This window comes from Neofelis nebulosa, chromosome 2, assembly GCF_028018385.1.
Source record: "Neofelis nebulosa isolate mNeoNeb1 chromosome 2, mNeoNeb1.pri, whole genome shotgun sequence".
Lineage (NCBI taxonomy): Eukaryota > Metazoa > Chordata > Mammalia > Carnivora > Felidae > Neofelis > Neofelis nebulosa.
In genome coordinates this window covers 31546450-31566461 of record NC_080783.1, presented here as the reverse complement: position 1 = coordinate 31566461, position 20012 = coordinate 31546450, and the positions used below count along the sequence as shown (strand labels likewise).

Genomic DNA, 20012 nt, shown 5'->3' with positions numbered 1-20012 from the left:
CGCCGCCGCCAGGGCCGGGGCCAGGGGGCAGGGCCAGGGCCAGAGCTGGCCCGGCAGTTTCGCTTTGGCGGGCTCGGAGCAGCCGCCTTGTCCGGGCCCGAGCAGGAGACGGAGCAGGAGGAGGAGGAGCCCGGCCACAGTGCAGCCGCGTCCCCGGGCACCAGCTACCTGGGAGGTAGCCCTTCCCGCAGCCGCCCCCTTCCCCGATTGCCGCCCGCCCCGGGGCCGCCTGCGCCGGGAGGAGGGGCGCTGCCGCGAACCCCGGGCCCTGAGGGGGCGCGGGGGAGAGGTGCTCCGGGTCTCCGGACCCCCCCGCGCCGGGCGAACCCCCAGAGTGTGGGCTGCGCCCGTGGGGCCGGACACCTGTTCGGCCGGGCCCGGCGTGGGCGCCGGGGGCCAGGATGAAAGTGACCGTGTGCTTCGGCAGAACCGGCATCGTGGTGCCCTGCAAGGAGGGCCAGCTGCGCGTCCGGGAGCTCACGCAGCAGGCGCTGCAGCGGTACCTGAAGACCAGGGAGAAGGTGAGCGCTGGGGCGCGGAGTGGGGGCGCGGCTGTGGGGCGGGCTACCCGCGAGCGCACCAAGGCCAGGGCACCTGCCAGGTGCCCCAGGACCCGGTGGCGACGCGCAGAGGACACAGCACCCAGTAGACTTTATTGGAAGCTACTTGTGCCCGCCAACTTTCGTTGCTAGTAGAAGTGACCTGGATGCCTTTGGGCGTTTGTGGGCCTTGCTTCTCAAAGGGTGCTGGGAGGCAACGCTGCATGGGAGTCCCTTGGGGGCTCGCTACAAATGCACAGTCTGATGCCCTCCTCCAGGCCCACTGCCTCTGAATCTGCTTTTAAACAAGCTCCCAGGTGATTGGAATGACTGTTGAAGTTTGAGAAGCACAGCTTTAGGTGTTTGAGAAAACGCTTCTCAAGGGAGCGCTGGAAGGTGCTGCTCAGTCAGGTGTGAATTTTGACCCCGGCTAAGGCCCGCCCCACTTTTGCTCCTTGGAGTTAGAAAGTTGATTGGTGCTAGCAACAGATACTCGGAAGTTACAACTGATGGAGCCCTTGGAATTTAATTTTGTGAGCTGTTCTCCATCAGTGACTGGGGCAGGAACTTACGTAGAAGGATGCTGTTTGCTTACACTAAGCCGTCCACCTTTTGAGTGTCTTTAGTTTAATGCCACATATTCTAGGAGTATTTACTAGTGTGTGCGCTGTGTCAGATCCTGGGTGACTGTTGATATAGTCATAAAGATAGTTCCCAGATCTGTCCCCGAAATCAGATATCCGTAAAAGTTAAGTGACTACTTTTAAGTGTGTAATACGTGTTCAGAATTGGACGCTAGAATTCATATTAGCTGTTTGGGTAACATACTGGGACTCTGTCTCTTCTTCAATGGAATCTTTTAATGAAGGCTTCAAAGAGCACCTTTTAATTGTTTGAATCTTCAGATGGAACATCAGGCCCTAAATTCTCCTCAAACAGGACAAGTCATGCATGAACTCTTGCTTTAGATGTCAGTGGCTCGCAATATTTGTTTTCATGGTGTGAGAACTATATAAATGGCCTATAGAAGTATATGAGTATCTACCCCATTTCCCCCCATTGTTTCAAAGTGTGTGCTGTTCTGTGTTGTGTAATTCAGTTAAAAACTGATATTTGCTCAAGTAACCAATCCTCCTGAACTTCTGAAAGTAAGCCTCTGAAAGTGAGCTAAGGTTAATAGTAACCACACTAACTTCTGAAAGTAAGCTAAGGTTAATAGTAACGACATTATTCTAGACAAATTATTCAAGTAAATGTCATTGAAAGATTATCTTAATGAGGTGATAAACTTATTTTTATTTTTAACTCAGTATTTAAAATAATTTCTGCTCTAACATCTTGTATATTTGGAAGTTTGGTATGTGGAGCTGTCCAAGTAACAGAAGTAAGAAGTAAGCTACATACTTATAAATGACATGCAGGGTAAATTAGTTGAAATTTACCTAATTCATCTAGATAAACTAGATGAAATTTAGTGCACTTATAATTTGATCTTAAAGGTGTTAAAAAGCTATTGATATTCTGTACTGAAAGCATAATTTATCATATCAGAACCTATAATGTAATTGTATTGATTAATTTACTATTACCAGTTATTACATTTTTCTGTGTTTACATTTATATATTAGCACATAGGACATTTAAAGGTCACCCACAGTTTATAAATTCTCCCTCCCTTCTTTGGCTTTTAAAATCTCAATTTAGTAAGTGGCAAGTGATATTTTCTCTCTCCCTAGATATCTTTCTCCCATAGTTTCATTTTAAATAGCATTGTATTCATAACAAGGCTTAACTAATATTAAATGGGATTCCTAATGGAACTAAAATGTCAAGAAATAATCTAACAAATTCCATGCTTTCATTCACTGAATTTAGAAAATAATGGGAAAAGACCGGAAATGTCAAAATTCAATTTGAAAAACAACTTGTCACAAATTCACTTTCTTTAAATCAGTGAAAGAAATTTAAAAGGCTTGCTCCCCTGGACAACAAGATGTTTAGCCTTGCACTCAGCAATAAAAACATAATAACTAACATAAATTAGGCTTGCTGCTGCTATGCAGGCACTGTTGTAAGAACTTTACATATGTTAAATGACTTCATGAGACAGGTCCTAATATTTTCTTTTTACAGAAGGGAAAAAAGAGACACAGAGATATGACAGATACGTGGTCGAATTGAACCCAGGAACTGAGTCTGTAGGTCCTTACTCATAGTCACTAACTGCACTGCCCAGTAGGTTATTGTGCATTGGAATGTACCCATCTTATTTATTTTTTACAGTTTTTTTTTTTTTCTAAAAGACCATTCCATCTATAAACTGCTATGATCACCTATCAACCTAAAGAGGGGAATTTTATTTCTTGCAGAGAGTTGTGGCATGCACAAGTTCCTCTTGATTGTATCTTATGCAGTACAGGTCTACATGTATTGGGAAGAAGTCTAATTTCTGAGCCTAATATTGCAGGATTTGCAAGTCAAGTGTGAAAAACATTCCTTAGTCTGATTACAGATGGAAAAATGGGCAAAATCTCTTAGATATTCAGGTGGAGAGTGCTAGAAAGAAAAAATTGGTGGGAACATGAATATAAATTAAGCCCATTTCTTTCAGGGCCTTGAATAATTTAGATGGGAGAAAGGCAGATTTCAAGATTGAGGGTAGAGGTGAGGTATCTACAGTTTGGAGGGTAAGTGAAGCCATGAGGCCATTCTGGATTTTGTGGACAACATGTGAGAAGTACCAAACTTCTGCTGAGAACAAAGAAGACTGGTATTTGTGGAATGTGGGGAACCAGCTGAATCAGCATCAGATAAAGCCAGAATTGGGTAAGATGTTGAGGACTGTGAGGGGACTTTTGGGAAGGCTTTAATTATGTTTTGAAATCTGGGACTTTGAGTTTCCTATTGCCCCCTTCTCCCCTCCCTGCCATTTGATGAACTTGACGGGGAAGGTGAATTGACTAAGGGGCAAGAATTATGGGGTTGCTTGTCTTTGGATCCTCGTAGTTTATCAGTGTCCCAGGCTCTAAATCCAATTTACTTAAGTAGTTAGTGGAGAGGAGATTGTCTTCTCATGTAGTTCAAGGTGGAGATCATTGAGTAACTAGTTAAATTTATCATCGAAATTACGTGTCACAGGTGAATGGGTAATTGAGCCGTATCCTGCAGGGGCTCTCAACCCTGGCTGATCATTAGTTACCTCTAATTTATCATTCAACATTTTAAATAATACAAATGCCCAAGTCCCTTTCTTCAAGATTCTACTTCAGTAGGTTTAGAGTGGAGCCTGGACATAGGTGTTTTAAAAAGATGATTTTAATGCCCAGCTTGGGCTGAAAACTACTAATCTACTGAAATCATCTGGTAAGGCTGAACTCATTTGATTTTAAACTCTTTTGATAGCAGATCCTGTGTTTTAGACCTCTTCAGATCAACCTATCATTAGCAATCGTCTCTCCTGCCATGAATGAAGTCTCACGGCAGGGTTCAAATAATTTATTTAATTGACCATATATATATATATTTCATACACCCACACACAAACTAAATGAGGTTGAAGTGAATAAGGGAAAGGCTTGTTTAGTAGTGAGAATGTATAGTGTGTTTATGAGTTGAAATGAATGAGATAATATGAACATTGAGGTCATGGGATAGTGGGTATGCTGGAATTTTAAGCTGATTTGTGGATTTGACTGTAGGAGAATACCTTTTTTTTTTTTTTTTTTTTTTTTTTTTTTAAGTAAAGAAACATTTGATACATTTGCCAGAAGGAATCTCTTCTGTGTTCAGATATTTTGAATTATTTCTTTTACCCTTGAGACCAGCTTCCCAAATCTGAGCAAGATAAGAGTAATAATTCTGTTTTCTGATAAATTGTGGGGTCAGCATCTAAAAACTTGTACAGTAACAAGAATCTGGTATATGGGCCTAACTGGAGGAATAGGCTGGAAATCCTGAATTCTTGAACTTTTTTCAGTTTTGGATGTCTTGTTTCCAGATTTTAAGGTTCCTGTATACATAAACTAGGACCAGAGTGGATTCCTAAAATGCTTTTCAATTTTTTGGGCACTGATGTACTGGAGTGCTTCATTTCCTATTCATTCATTTCCTCTCTTCTCCTATGTGGACTCGATGTTTGTCCCGGCGTGTGGACAGGACTGACTCACCACCAGCAAGGGTGCATGCTGCTAACTTGCTTTTGGTTCTTCACTTGACCTGCATGGAGCAGCCTCTGAGTTTACAGACACAGGGCTGGTGGGGCCCGCTGGGACCCACAGACCTGGTTTTTCAATTCTGCTCAGTTTCACATTTTGACTGAGTTGCCATGTTTAAATATCTTGAGACTTCATGCAAAGATCCAGATTTCTGTCTTCTCTGGGCGGAAAAACAAATCGGAAGCTCTGACTGCATTGGGCTTTACTTTCCCACATAGCAACCATCAGTTGGAAACGAGACATCCCTCTTCTCTTTAAGCAGGAATCCTTCTGCTCTCTGCTCCATTATGGCCTCCCCAAAAGTATGTTACTACCTCAGGCTTACCTTTTTACTCTGTTGTTATTTTCTTTTTTATGGCCCATGTAAGCCATTGTTGCCCTTTGGCCTGCTGTAGGTATTTGAGTTTGTGGCCCCTGGACCTTCTCTTTTCCATTACACCTCTTTCTCTTCCCTCCTGTACCTCTCTCTGTCCTGGCTACACCCCTCCCTCTCTCTCCTCCTCCCCCACACCTCTCTTGCTCCCATCCCCACGCCCCTCCCCCCACCCATACTCCCACCATGACCTACATATAGGGTTTGCTGACCAGGATTTGGGCTGCAGTAATCGCTTCATGTTGGGAGCCACAGCCCTGATTTGTAGTTTGGAGCGCTGTGCTCAAATGGCTTAGTTAACCAAGTATTTATCCCATTCCAAGGGCATTCTGTGGCATAGATCCTCTGTGTGGAGGTTGGGCAAATGGTAATGTCAGATTTTTATGAGACTCTTTTCTGAAGTAATTGGTTATTAAAATCATCTGAGGGGTCTATTAATATGCAGAGCTTTGGATTTTCTCTTGGAAAGTCTAAAGTGGTAAAGTCCATAGAAACTTTTTGTGATGATAGAAATGTTCTATAGCTGTGTTTTCAAACAGGGCACCCTCTAGCCACTTATGGTTTTTCAATACTTGAAATGTGGTAGTGCAACTGAAGAACTGAATTTTCAATTCAAGTTTAAGTGGTCACAAATGGGGGTGCCCGGGTGGCTCAGTCTGTTAAGCATCTGACTCTTGATTTCGGCTCAGGTCATGATCTTAGGGTTCCTGAGATCAAGCCTCGTGTCAGGCTCTGCACATCAGGCCCTCTCCCCCTCCCTCCCTCCGTCCCTCTCTTTCTCTCTCTCTCTCTCTCTTTCTCTCTCTGCCCCCCTCCTATGCTGTGTTTGCTCTCTCTCTAAATAAATAAACTTCAAGAAAAAATCACAAAAGGTCATAAGCAATTTACCCAAATGGACAGTTCAAGTCTAAGGCTCCTTGCTGATTTCTCTCAGCTGCTTTTGGAAACACCTGGTCTACAGCTCAGGTCCCAGGCAGTCCTTACGCTGACATTCTTACGGATGTGGCTATCCTGTTGGGAACTCTGGCATCAGAAAGGGGTCTGCATTTACCTTTTGGTATTCAAAGGTGGAAGACACAGCCTTTAAAACCTTGAATCCTTTACCTAGACGTGAGCAAAACCCAGCTTAATTTTAAAGCAAGTTGAGGTCTGCTTGAGCATTTTCGGTGAGGTTTAGATGCTTTTGGATGAGCTCTTCCAGCATTATGGACCCAAGTATCATCTCTCTAGCTCCAGCCCAGATCTCTCCTCTGAGCTCCAAACTCAAAGTAGCAGCTTCCTTGCCACCTTTGCTTGGATGTCAGGTAGGCATCTTACACTTAGCAAGCCCCAAACTGAACTCCTGATCCCATACTCCAGATCTACTCCCCCCACAGTCTTCCCCATCACATTAAATGGCAGTGCCACCCTGCTGGTTGTTCAGGCCAGAAATCCTTGTCACAGTTTGTGACTGCCCCCTTCCTTGTGTGATTAACCTGCAATCAATCTGCAACTCAGAGAGATTCCACTCTCCCAATACATTCAGAATCTCACTGGTTCTTTCCAGCTTTTCTGTTCGTGTGCTGGGGTTCATGGTATTTTTGTTTTTGTTTTTCCAGTGAATTTTAGTTTCCCTGTTTCTGCCTCATGCCCCCCACGAAAGGTCTTTTCTCAACACAAAAGCTAGAGTGACATTTAAAATTCTAGTCAGGTCATGTCCTTCTTCTACCTGAGATCCTCTGTTGGCTCTGGTCTCTTTCTGATGGCCTGTAAGATGCTACATGATCTGGGTATCTGTGCAAAAAAGTTAGTGAAGCAGGCCTGTGACTCCTGTCTTTACACCTGCTTACAAGGCTGACTCTTGACTGGCATCTGGGAACTTAGATTTGTGGAGGGTTCCCACCATTCTCTGAAAATAATGGCTTATGCAAATGGCTATTCTTTATGCAAACAATATGGTTTATACTGAACACCTGCTTTTTCTAAGGTCTGGAATTTTTGCACATGCTAGGCAGAGGGTCCCTATGTGACCAGCCCCCAGTGAAAACCATGGATGCTGAGTCTCGAACGATCCTCTCTGGTAGATGGACATTTCACACATGATGTCAAAACTTGTTGCTGGGTGGGGGGCGGTCTACTGGAAGTGGATCATTGGAAGCTTGTGCCTAGTAATACATCACAGTTATGAGAATGACTATATGCTGAGTCCTATGAGTCCTCCTGGTGAATCATGGAACCTGGGTGATCTTGGGGATCCCTGCACACTATCTCTTACCTTTCAGACCTCTTTTTCCATCCCTCTCCTGTTCTCCCCCAGCCTCCTGATCTTGTGGCTGTTACTCCAACAATGCCAGCAGGTTCATACGTCACGTGCTGTTTTCTATGCCTGAAATGGTCTTCTGCAGTTACCCACCTGTCTAGTTTCCTTATCTTTTCCAGCTTAAGATTGTTCCTGTCTTTGTGAAACCTTCCTGACCATACTGTTTATAATTGTGACCCCTCCAACCATCTCCTGTATTGCTCTTTCCCGCTTTTTCTCCCCAGAAATCACCCCTCCCTATCATACTTCTTATTTTAACTGCATTTATTGTCCTTCTTTCCCCTAGAATGTTAGTTAAATAAAGTTAGAGATATTTGTTCAGTTTTGTTCATTGTTCAACCCCTAGCTCCTATGAGAGTGACTGGTGCTTAGTGGACTGATCATAAACTCTTCTTGAACACACATGTATCCACTACCGTTGGTCACAGTTCTCTCTTGCTCCATTACAAACTACTTCATAATCCAGTAGCTTAGAATAACTCCAAATACGTGAAGAAGGCTCAGTGTGCTGTTTTCTGGGTCTGGGATGTTCAAGATTGGGCTCTTCATTCGCATGTCTGGTGCCTCAGCTAGGATGGCTTGAATAGAATATGTCTGGAGCCTTGGTTCTTGCTGTCGCCTGGGTCCCTGGGTTCTCTTCCATGCAGTCTTAGCATGTGATCATCTTCACGTGGCCTCTTCCTATGGTCTCCTGGGCAGGGTCACCTGACTTCTCAAAAGGCAGCTCACGGCTCCAAAGAATTCCAGAGTGGAAGCTGCCAGGTATTCTTAAGACTTAGACCTCCAAGTGGCATGATGTTTTCTGCCATGTTCTATTAGCTAAAGCAAGTAACACAGTAAAGCCCAGAGTGAAGGGAGAGGATTGTACATGGAGCTGAATAACCATAGGTATGGTTGTTTGGGAGGGACTGCCAACATAACAGGTCACATCCTTGGTGGGACAAATGTGAAGATTAATCAGTTGCTGTCTCTGTTTTTGATGAGTTTTGCAGCCTCCTGGGGGATGAGGCCCACATGTGAATAAGCCAGTTTTATCCCAGTAGTATGTGTCCTGGGGTACAGTGTGGGCAAGGGATGCTGTTTGGAACAGAAGACATTGAAGCTGTTTTGAATGACGATGAGGAATTTGCGAGGTGGAAAAGTGAGGGAAGGCGTTCCAGGTGGAGGGAACAAAGTGAGAAGGCATCAGCTGGTTGAGGGAGTTGTGAAAAGTCAGACACCGCCCAGGAAGGAGTGATGGTGCACAGAGTAACTTGGACCAGATTGTGAATGCGCTTGGATGACACCCTAAGGGATTTTCATGGTTTCTTAATGTTATCATTGGCTTTTTATTACAAATATATTCGTGTTTTACTCACTTTGCATGTATGAAAGTATTTGCATGGATTTAAAAAATGGAGAGGATTTTGGAAAATTAGATTAAAAAATAGGTATTTCTGTTAAGGCCTCATTGCCCAATTGGTTACCCTGGTTCTCATACCTTCCCCAGATAAACTTTCAACAAGGTTATCAAGATGTGGGAGCTTGGTTATTTTTCAGTCCTTATTTTTGATGATCTTTTAAAACTCCATATTCCCATGAACTTTCCAGGATTTTTAAACATATGTCTCTCTTCTCAGTCTTGCAGGTGCTCCCTATGCTGTTTCCATGTGTGCTGGTGCATCAGGCTCTGGGTTTGCTCTCAATGGGATCTCCTCTCTTCTGTGGCTTCAACTGCCTCTAAATACACACCTCTACCCCTGAACTTCCATAGACCCTGATATCCACTTGCCTCTGGGACTTTACCACCTTGGGGTTCTGCACACGGTTGAAGCCCAGTCTGTTCTCTGTAAATCTGCTGGTCTCCACTTGTGCTGCCATCATTCACCCAATGTCTGATCCGGAAACCTGAGAATCCTCCATTGCTTGGTGATCTTTCTTTCTTTATATTCTACCATATGTGTAGTTGGTCCAAAAGTTTCTTTGGTTCCAAGTAAATCTCCTGCATCTGCTTCTACCCTGAAGCCATCCCATTGCCCATTTCTGCTATGGGAGGCTGCCCCCGGCTGTTAACTGGCCTCTGCCTCCGCTGGCTCTGGACTCTTCCAGACCATTTTCCACTGAGGACCTTAGAGCCACCAATCTGATACTATATGAAGTACTCCTGGGAATATTTAAAGAGTTCCCCATCGCTTTTAGGTGAAAAGGCAAAACTTTGCCCCTGTCCAATGTCTTTTCTGTTCCTGTATGCCCTTCTGATTCCTACGTGCAGTTTAGCGTTCTTTCACACTTTCCCCACCCCAGGTAAATCCTGCCCATCCTTCAGGACGAGTCTCCAATTTCCTCTTCCCTAGGAATCTCGTCCCTCCCTGCCTCTGCTTACTGTCACTTAGGGGTTTCATCCTTGTGTTCTCAGAGCTCCCCATTCTTGTGCTTTTATTTTGGAAACTACATCTTACATTTTACTCTTCGGTAGTCAGAATCTACTGACTTAACAGGCAAAGCCCAAGTGACAGTGGCTTATCACAGCAAAGGGTTCTCTCTCCGGTACACACAGTCCCCTCCCCAGTGTGTGCTTTGGCCTCGGGCTTTTCCATAGATCTGAGCTCTGCTGACTGATGAATGAAGAGAGCATGGCAGATGCCACAGGAGATTTGTGGACTGACCTTCCTGTGGCAGATAACACTTGTTGCTAGCATTTCACTGGTAAAACTGGCCATGAGCCCCATCTGGATGCAGTGGGTTAGGAAGGTGGTCCACCTGGGATACCGGTGAGCAACTAGCCAGGCTCTGCCGTCTACTGCAATCATCTTGTCTCCCCTCTGTACTGTGAACGATTCAAAAACAAGGAATGTTTCTTTCTCTTATTTTCCCATCCCTGTTTTTAGCATATAGCTGACATGTAGTATGTATACCATAAATGCTTGTGAAATTATATTAAATTTCACATTGCTTTCTTGCATAAAAATGAGAATGACCTTGTATTCAACGCAAAGTTTTATGAGTTTGGAATCGTTATATGTGGTTTTTTTTTTTTTAAGTCTAAATGCAACTTTTCTCTCGATTGTCTTCAACTACCTCATCAAATCCACATTTGCTGTAGACAGTCATTTAGTGGTCCATTATATCTGCCATGCTGATTGTCTTAAATAGCAGCTTCGAATTCTGACAGGTTGACTCACTTCTCAGATTTTTGAGACTGAGTACTCTGTAGTTCTGGATTTTCAAGGAAAGAATATCATCCTTTTGCTTCCTGAGGATTTTGTGCCATGCTGTTTCTTTGAACAATGTTTGATTTTCATTGTCTTACTCATTAATTTCCTGTTGGTTTTAAAAATGAATCTGGATTATCTTACTTGGGATGGATTCGTTCAGTTCGAAATGCATGGTTTTCTGTGTCTGAGGGGCTGCCAAATTAGGTTTGCCTCCTGTCCCTGGGCTCAACCACTCTTTTGATTGCCAGACTTTCACCTTTTGGATTGCCATGAGACGGAATTTCAAGATACCAAAAGACAGTCTGATTATAAAGGGTTCGCTCTCAATTTAGTCCCTATCAGATGGAGTGCCGGACATACATCCAGATAAATACCCTCTATACTCCCCCTGTCTTCTGCCTCAAGTGAGGGTATTAAACTTGCCGGGTGGTCCTGGGCCCAGGAGGAATTGCTGGGGGTGGGGGGTGGGGTGGGCGCTTGGTGATGGAAGCAGATAACAGAGGAGATGTCCCAGCTCTTGGCTAAGCCACTGTCAGCTAGACTGTCACTTTACCCTAGTGCTAGACCACTGTCAGCTAGACGACATGGACCGGGAAGAGGATCAGACCCATTTTATCGCTTCATTTGAGACAGAAATTAAGGTTTTATGGGAGCTCTGCTAATAGACTTCTGATGCCTTTTAGGGAGATTTAGGATTAGTTTTTTTTTTTTTTTTTTTTTTTTTACTTTTTAATTTAATTTTAAATCGAAGTATAGTTGACACGCGATGTTACGTTAGTTTCAGGTGTACAACCTAGTGATTCGACAAGTCTGTATGTTATGCCAGACTCACCACGAGAGTAGCGACCATCTGTCACCCCACACTGCTGTTACAGTGCCATTGATCATATTCCCTGTGCTGTCCCTTTCATCCCCATGAGATTTAGGGTAAGTTTTGCCACTATTTGTTTTTACAGAGACGTGAAGCCTAGACGGTGACAGGGGATCTATAGATATATTTGATACTCCTTCCTCTTCATAGAGAGGTGGCCTGTTTTGGGGAAGGGATGCAGAGACAGTGGGGTTTCTGACTTATAACTACAGTCCCTTAACCCCATCTTCACATAAAACATATGTTGTGTATTCAGTGAGGCCTTAGGCCTCCAAGTAGTGGACACTTTGCTATGGTTATCTGAATGTAAGTGTCACTTCAGTCACTTGAGAGAGGATTTAGACAACGACTTTGGGTCAAACATTGTGTTTTGTGCTGGGATTATAGAATAAAGGCATAGTCCCTGCCTCTGTCAGGCTTGTAGAATTCGAGGGCAGAGAGAACAATGTAAATAAACCAAACACAGTGTGGTAGAGGGCCTGCGAGTGGTGGATGAAGGGAGCCACTGAGCTTGGCTTTGCTTGGAGCAGGGAGAGATGGGCAGTGGTGCAGGCTCCACCTGGGGAGATGTCCATGAATGGACATTGGCCAGAGCAGTAAGGGTGGTGAGAAGCATTGGAGGGAGAAGAAAGGGAGAAGGGAGGTGTGGGGGAAGGAGAGGGAGGTATGAGTATGGGGGGCTGTTGGGGAGGGAGGGAGAGAGAAATGGCTAGCCTGTGACTGAGGGTAAAGTGTTTTTTTTTTTTTTTTTTTTCTGGTGGGGGTAGGCGAGGGTGGGGGGAAGGATAGCATGGAATGTTTTCTAAGGGTGACTGTGGGGGAGGGAGGGGTAGGGAATGAGGCCGTGAGAAGAAGGCAGGGTCAAAGCCAGGAGACTTTTGTTATGATGAGCTAAAGAGCTTGAGTTGTCAAGGAAGCATTCTAGTGAGGGTGGTGATATTGTCTGATTTGCCTTTTTGTGTTGGTTGCCCTGGAAGATGAAGGTGGGGCTGAGACTAGAGGTGGACCAATTGATCCAGGTCCCTGCCTGGGAGTGGAGGATAGGCCTGTTGAAGCATAAGAGGAAATGGGCTTTGAGATTTTGGGGGGCAGAGGATTGGACTTGGGAGTTGACTCTGAATAGTAAAGGAAGTGTGGGTGGAAATGGGGAGAGGGGGCAGTATGAATTCTGCATTTCGATGAATACCCTGTGTTTTGGGAGTTGAGGCCTGGGGATCCAGGGACCAGTAAGAGATGGTCTGTACCCCCAGGAGCCCCACAGATAAGGGGAAGAGAGGTGGGAGACTAAGGACAGTTGAAAAGGTGGCTGGGGCATGTTGAGTGCCTGGCTGAGATCATAAGTCATATGTTCATAAAGATGCCAGTCTTTGGCATTATTTGCCTGGCATTAGATTAGAGCCTTGATTCAAGAGTGAGATTTGAGGGCAGATGTGGAAAAAATGTGGCATCCGGAAATGAAAGTGGTCAGGCCGGGGTGATGGATCTATAACATTGGTGGCTTTCAGACAGCTGTGATAGAGATTCACAGTGGCTAGAAGCCCTCTGACCGCCCCTCTGGACCGCCCCCCCCCCCCCCTTGCTTGACCCTTCTGCAGCCTCCTTTGTGACCTAGGAGGCTGAGCAGATGCAGACTTTCTGACTCTGAGCTTCAGCTGTTGGGGAGGCCCCAGCAGGAGAATGGAGGGTGGGCAACCCCCTTCCTGCCTGGTCACCGAGGGTTAGCTACCCCCCTTCACTGAAGGTTGTGCCTCCTGTCGGACACCCCCTCCTTGTGCTCCTCTCTCCATGGTATTGACATCCACTCCTTTCTCTGTCCTTTGGGCCCCGGATGATGGCAAGGGCTCACCACTGTTACTATCCCTTAATGTTTTCCCTTAACCTTGTGCAAACCTTTATAGTTTATTAAATATCTAATAGTTTATTGAGTGAACCATCTGTTTCCTGCCAGGATTTGGATTAACAAATACAGTAGTAATAGGTTTTCCTTCACGAGCCAGTATCTATAACACATATATACAATTGGAAAAATAAGTCTCTGGGGGTACTTACCCTAACTATAATTTATGCCTCTACTTTTTTTTTTTTTTATGCTGTTTTATTTTTTAAAAGTTGTCAGGATGTACTGATTTGATTTTACTACCCACTAATAGGTTAGGGGCCAAATATTTAGGGACTACCTGATATTTAGGGAGCTTGGATGGGTCATCAGGTCATGTGACTCTAGAAATCCTTACAGCTCTAAAATCCCGTTGCTTTCGGATTGAAATAAACTGAGGCTGAAGGTAAATTCCTAATATCAAGTATGCATTGAAAGGGTTGAAGTTACAATCTGTGGATTATAATGCTAACTTCCTTTCAAAGATAAGATTTGGGTCTTGAGACTTGTGAATGGCCAGCATGTGAGCTGAGAGTCATCTGGGCCCAGCATTCACATGGCTGGATAAAAATCTAGAAGGAATCACAAGATTTATAATTGTCATCCCATATTTTCTTTGTAGGGGCATGGTAATAGTATTGGTAACTTTACATATTAGCTTCTTTCCTTTTGTAGCAAAGAGTTGAAGTGCAAGATGGAAAAATAATCCTTGTCTCTGTATTTATAGGCACGTTTCTAGAGATTCAGTGGGCTTGAGCTTTGACAGCAGTATTAGATGGGACACATCTTCCCAGAACCTTCAAAAAACGAACCCTGCAGTTCAGAAATTTCTACGAAAAACTCTTTTTGTTTGCTGATCTTTTTCTTTATTTTCAGTGTGGATACATGTCTCCCTGACTGGATTGTGAAGCCCTGAAGAAGATGGATTGTGTGGTATGGCACAACTAGCTTTGCATTTTAGGTCTTTTCCCCTTTGGTCCACTTTTTGTCTGTGGGTGAGAAGGACTCCTGGGAAACGTGAGTGGGGACAGTGACTCTAGTTACCCTAGTGCTTTACTCATTTCCTGGGGCTGCCATGACAGAGTTCTGCAACCTGGATGGCTTCACGCAACGGACATTTACTTTTTCACAGTTCTGAAGGCTAGAGGTCCAAAGTTAATGTGTTGGTAGCCTCATGGTACTTTTGAAGCCTCCGAGATCCAGCTTCTGGCAGCCCCAAATACTCCTTAGCTTGTGGCAGAGGAACTCCAATCCGTGCCTCCATCTTTCCATGGCTATTCCCTCTGTGTCTCACTGTCTCTTCTCTTAGAAGGACACCAATCCTATCTGATTAGGGTCCACCCTAATTTGATTTGATTACACCTGTAGAGACTCTGTTGCTAAATAAGATCACATTCACCAGTACCAAGGGTTAGGACCTCAACATATCCTTTTGGGGGACATGGTTCAATTTATAACAATTGCTGGTCAGTTTCAAGCAATTTTTCTAGCTTTTCCACTGAGAGACATTGGGGGGAATTCTGTTGATTCCCCATTGCCTTCCCTATAGTGTTACTGTCTTTATTCCTCACATGTTTGCTCCAAAATTGTTCACAGATAACTTGCTATCTATTTTATTGAGAAACCAAGGCCATATGGTCAGCTCCCACTTACTACTACCCTTTCCACTTAAATATTCTGAAATCTGTGCTCTTGTTCTTCTTATCTGCCTCTTCAGGTGACCTTTTTGGGACTCAGATTTGTCCTAAATTTCATCTTGTCTCCTGTCCTTTGTGGTCTGGCTTCATCAAACATTGATAGAAGCCCAGTGGCTTGTGTGAACTGCACTCATCATTCAGCCTATAATGAAGTTAGCCTGGAGTTTGCCGAGGGGGGGGGTGGGTGGGGGTGGGGGGGTAGTATTTTCAAATACCTGTCATGTGCCATACCACCCAATCCCTTTTCTTCAGGGCTTCACAATCCAGTCAGGGAAACATGTATGTGTACTGAAAATGAAAAAATCAGCAAATAAGCACCAAATGAGTTCTCTGGGCATTCAGAGGGGAAAGCCTCGCAGTGGACTAGAATGGCCAAATGTTAAAAATGAATAGAATTTAGGTAAGTGTAGGACAGGTGGAGGGGTGGGGTGTGTCCTATGGCAGAGACAGAGGACATAGAAACATTGCGACACTTCTCAAATTTACTGGTCCCAACATCCCTTTTTGCTCTTACGTGTAGAGGGCCTGAAGGACCTTTTCATGTGGATTATACCTATTTTTAGTTTCTATAGTAGAAATTAAAGCTGAGAAAACAAAAAAGCAGATCTGATTGATTTAAAAATAACAAAGATCATAACAAGTTAAGATCACCCTTAAGGATATGAAAAAATATTTTCCAAAAACAAAAGAAAAATTTAGTGAGAAGAGTGGCACTGCATAACATTTTTTTGTAAATCTCTTTGATTAGTTTCTCCAATCTGCTTTCTCATTCGGTCTGTTGGAGTTGGTTGTTTTGGTTGAAAAATATGAAGAAAATCTTGCCTCATATAGATATGTGCTTGGAAAAGGGAGGAGCATTTTTTTAATTTAAGCCCTTTTTAAAAAAAAAAGTTTATTATGAGAGAGGGAGAGAGTGCAAGTGGGTTGAGAAGACAGAGAGAGAGAGGGAGGGAGGAAGAATCCCAAGCAGGCTCCATGCTGTTAGCGCAGAGCCTGATGTGGGGCTCAGTCTCAGGAACTGTGAGATCATGACCTGAGCTGAAATCAAGAGCTGGACGCTTAACTGACTTACACAGATGCCCCAGAAGAGGGAGGAGCATTTTAGTAGCTTTTCAGGTAATTGTAGGTATGCTTTTTGTACACTACATGCAAATTCAACACATGGTTTGTTTTTGTACCTTTCTCTTGCATGTATGTGTTATATCACAGTTTCTGTGGGTTAGGAACCCACAGTTAAGCTGTGCCCTCTAAGGACCTCCACCAGCTACAGTCAGGATGTCAGCTAGGATGCATTCTCAGGAGGCTTGGCTGGAAAGTAATCTGCTTCTAGGCTCACGCAGGGTTTGGGAAGAATTCCTTCCTTGCAGCTGTAGAACTAAGGGCCCTGGCTTTTACTGACCACTGGCTGGTAGCCAGCACCTGGAGGCTACCTTCCTTTCTTAGAGGTCACTTGCAGTTCCTTATGATGTGGACAGTCTGTTACTACTTCATCAAACCCACAAGGAGGCTCTCTAAAGCACCTTGGCCAGCAAGACAAATATTCTATAATATACTAATGGGATTATGATTATAAGCATGAAAATCATGGGATTCATGATTATAAACATCTTAGTGATGGTTTTCTTAAAGGATAGTTGCAGTGTGGAATCTGAAATTATACCAGTGAAATGTTCACGGTCACATTATAATTCATCAGTTTGTATTGTACTTGGAATAGATCTGTTATCCATGCATGATCTTTTAACATCCTATATTGTGGTTCACTGAGTTATGCCAGTCTTCCAAATGTTGACACGTTTTATTATACAATTTCAGAAACCACATACATTGATATTACCATCAGTTTCATCTGAAAGATATATGTTTTGGAAAACTTTTGAGCTCATTGTAGGAGATACAGGTTTTCTGAAATTTTGATTTTTGCTTTATTATTGGCAACAAATAACTGTCATTTATTTTCCATTAAGTGCCTTGGTTTACATCTTTCATTTTTGAGAAATATCGAAATATCTGCCAGGGGTGCCTGGGTGGCTCAGTCAGTTAAGCGTCCAACTCTAGGTTTTGGCTCAGGTCCTGATCTCCTGGTTCGTGAGTTCAAGCCCCACAATGGGCTCTGGGCTGACAGCCTGGAGCCTGCTTGGATCCTCTCCCTCTCCCTCTCTCTGCCCCTCCCCCATGCGCTCTCTGTCTCTCAAAATAAATAAACTTAACAAAAGAGAAGTATCTGCCGAAAGCTCAAGTATACATAACCATAGTTTGTCAGTCTTTCAAATGAAAATGGTACTCCATGGAAAAACCAGTTCGTTTAGCTCAACTTAAGAAATCATACAGTGCTTTTCCCTGAGGTAACCATTGTACGTTAGTATACAGAAATGCTTTATGTGTACTTTCTATTTCTTCACATACAGTGTAAAAAAGATGTGAAATCAAGGGTTGAGCATTTATAAAATTGTGTTGCTTCATCAAAGGGATTCTTAAGTTAGATTGGCCCTTTTTTGAAATGGCAAATGAGTGGCAGTGACGATAAATAAATGACTAGTATAATTCACTGCCTTTTCTTTTGAAGAAGGTCTTGAGACCCCCCAGGGGTTCATAGACCTCTCTTTGAGAAAAGCTTGCTGAAGTATAGTATCGGAAACATGTTCACAGTGAGTTCCGGCACTGTTTGCTTGGGTGGGTAAAGCTATTTCTCTTGGTCTACAAATCTATTCACTATGAACCTCAAACATTTTTTTCCCACAATCTATGCCCATGAGTTTATTCCTTTTTAAAACAGAAATAAACAAGTCAGTTGCCATGGAATTAATATTGGGGAGGAAGAATGTTTTGTCATCTAACTGGGAACTTCTAGGATATGGCAACATAGAGTAGAAATAAATTGTAATTTTCTGATAGAAATATTTCATCTGTTCTTAATGTTCTTTAATGTAAAAAAAAAAAAAAAACTAGGGAGAATGGACATATCAGTCTTGAAATTGCATATTTCTCTGAAGTAGCAATTATAAAACTTATTTAAAACATTTAAAATATATTTGAGATGGGTGCCTGGGTGCCTCAGTCTGTTAAGCGCCTGATTTCAGGTCGTGATCTCACAGTTCGTGAGCTCCGGCCCCACATCGGGCTCTGTGCTGGCAGCTCAGAGCCTGGAACCTGCTCAGATTCTGTGTCTCCCTGTCTCTCTGCCCCTCCCCTGCTCACTCTCTGTTTCTCTCTCTCAAAAATAAATAAACATTAAAAAAAATTAAAAAAAATGATATATATTGTGAGAGTACTGATTGGCATTTGGGGCATTCTACTTTCAGTATGCTTTAATAGGAAAACAGCACAAACCTCCACTGGAGTAGGTGATTGCAAGAAATGGTGGAAATTTGATTAACAGAAACATTACAGCAAAAGTTAGGAACATTATTTCATATTTTAAAACCCCAAATGTATCACTATTTAATTTTATTTAGTTTATTTTTAAATTTCTAATGTTTATTTCTGAGAGAGAGTGTGAGCAGGGGAGGGGCAGAGAGACAGGGAGACGGAAACCAAAGCACACTCCAGGCTCTGAGCTGCCAGCACAGAGCCCGACGTGGGGCTCGAACTCATGGACCTGGAGGTCACGACCTGAGCTGAAGTCGGAAGCTTAACCGGCTGAGCCACCCAGGCGCTCCAAAATGTGTCACTATTTTAAATGGCATACCAAAAAAAAAAAAAAAAAAAAAAAAAAAAAAAATTAACATTTAAATGAGAATATTTCTTTTATTTTTAAAGCAGTCATTCACTGATCATTGAGAGTCGTGGTGCTGAATTAGAGTTTTACCCGAGGTCAGGGGCAACCTGACGTGTTTTGCTTTTTTTTTACTGCACAGTTTCCATATTCAGGCTTTTTTCCCCCCAGTGTATATTTTATTTATTTTTATTTTTTCAAGTTTACATCCAAGTTAGCATATAGTGCAACAATGATTTCAGGAGTAGATCCCTTAATGCCCCTTACCCATTTAGCCCGTCCCCTCCAGCAACCCTCAGTTTGTTCTCTGTATTTAAGAGTCTCTTCTGTTTTGTCCCCCTCCCTGTTTTTATATTATTTTTGCTTCTCTTCCCTTATTTTCATCTGTTTTGTATCTTAAATTCCTCATATGAGTGAAGTCATGATATTTGTCTTTCTCTAATTTCGCTTAGCATAATACCCTCCAGTTCCAACTACGTAGCTGCAAATGGCAAGATTTCATTCTTTTTGATTGCTGATTAATACTGTATTGTCTACATATACCACATCTTCTTTATCCATTCATTCGTTGATGGACGTTTGGGCTCTTTCCGTACTTTGGTAGTGTCGATAGTGCTGTTATAAACATTGGGGTGCATGTGTCCCTTCGAAACAGCACTCTTCTATCCCCTGGATAAATACCTAGTAGTGCATAAACTTAGGCTTTCTTGAGAAGCGCTTCCCTAAATATTATCAATTGTCTCCATGTGTCTAGTTTATTCTGTCTCTTATATTTTTAAAAAAATCAAAGGTGATGATCCCTCATTTTTTATAGAGGGGCATCTTTTTGCTATAATTTAGATGCTCTTTAAAAATCGTAATGCCTTTCTAAACTTTGATTTGCAGAGAGCAGATTTGTGCAGTATAAACGTTTACTATGTAAGGATATGAACACATAGGTTGACATTCCAAGACAAGGCGTGTAGTAGAGCAGGGATCATCGGATGAAAGACATCCTGTGGCTGTTAGTTGGAAAGTGTGTGAACTCAACATCCTGCATCCGTGCGGCAGATGGTCTCGGGCAGCATGCCTGTTATTCTTGGTTATGGCTGTGTTTTTAGGTAATAGTTGTAGCATCGCAGGATCACTTAGTGTTTGTCTTTGTGACTAAAAACTGTCTGGAGAGAAATTTTTGTTCCTTTCCCCTTTGGCCTTAACGTCACGAGGAGCACCATTTTGAACGTTATTTTAAGTT

General features: G+C 43.1%; 1 protein-coding gene across 3 annotated transcripts in view; it reads left to right on the top strand.

Annotated features, from left to right (window-relative positions):
• Window positions 1–264: 264 nt before the first annotated feature.
• The window catches only part of PARD3B (par-3 family cell polarity regulator beta), a 1004898-nt gene continuing 985150 nt past the window's right edge, over window positions 265–20012 (top strand). For all 3 annotated transcript variants that reach the window (XM_058707885.1, XM_058707904.1, XM_058707895.1), the window contains exon 1: window positions 265–521. In XM_058707885.1, coding sequence (XP_058563868.1) covers window positions 402–521 — 120 coding nt within the window. In that variant the 5' untranslated portion in view covers window positions 265–401. The remainder of the gene's footprint in view (window positions 522–20012) is intronic.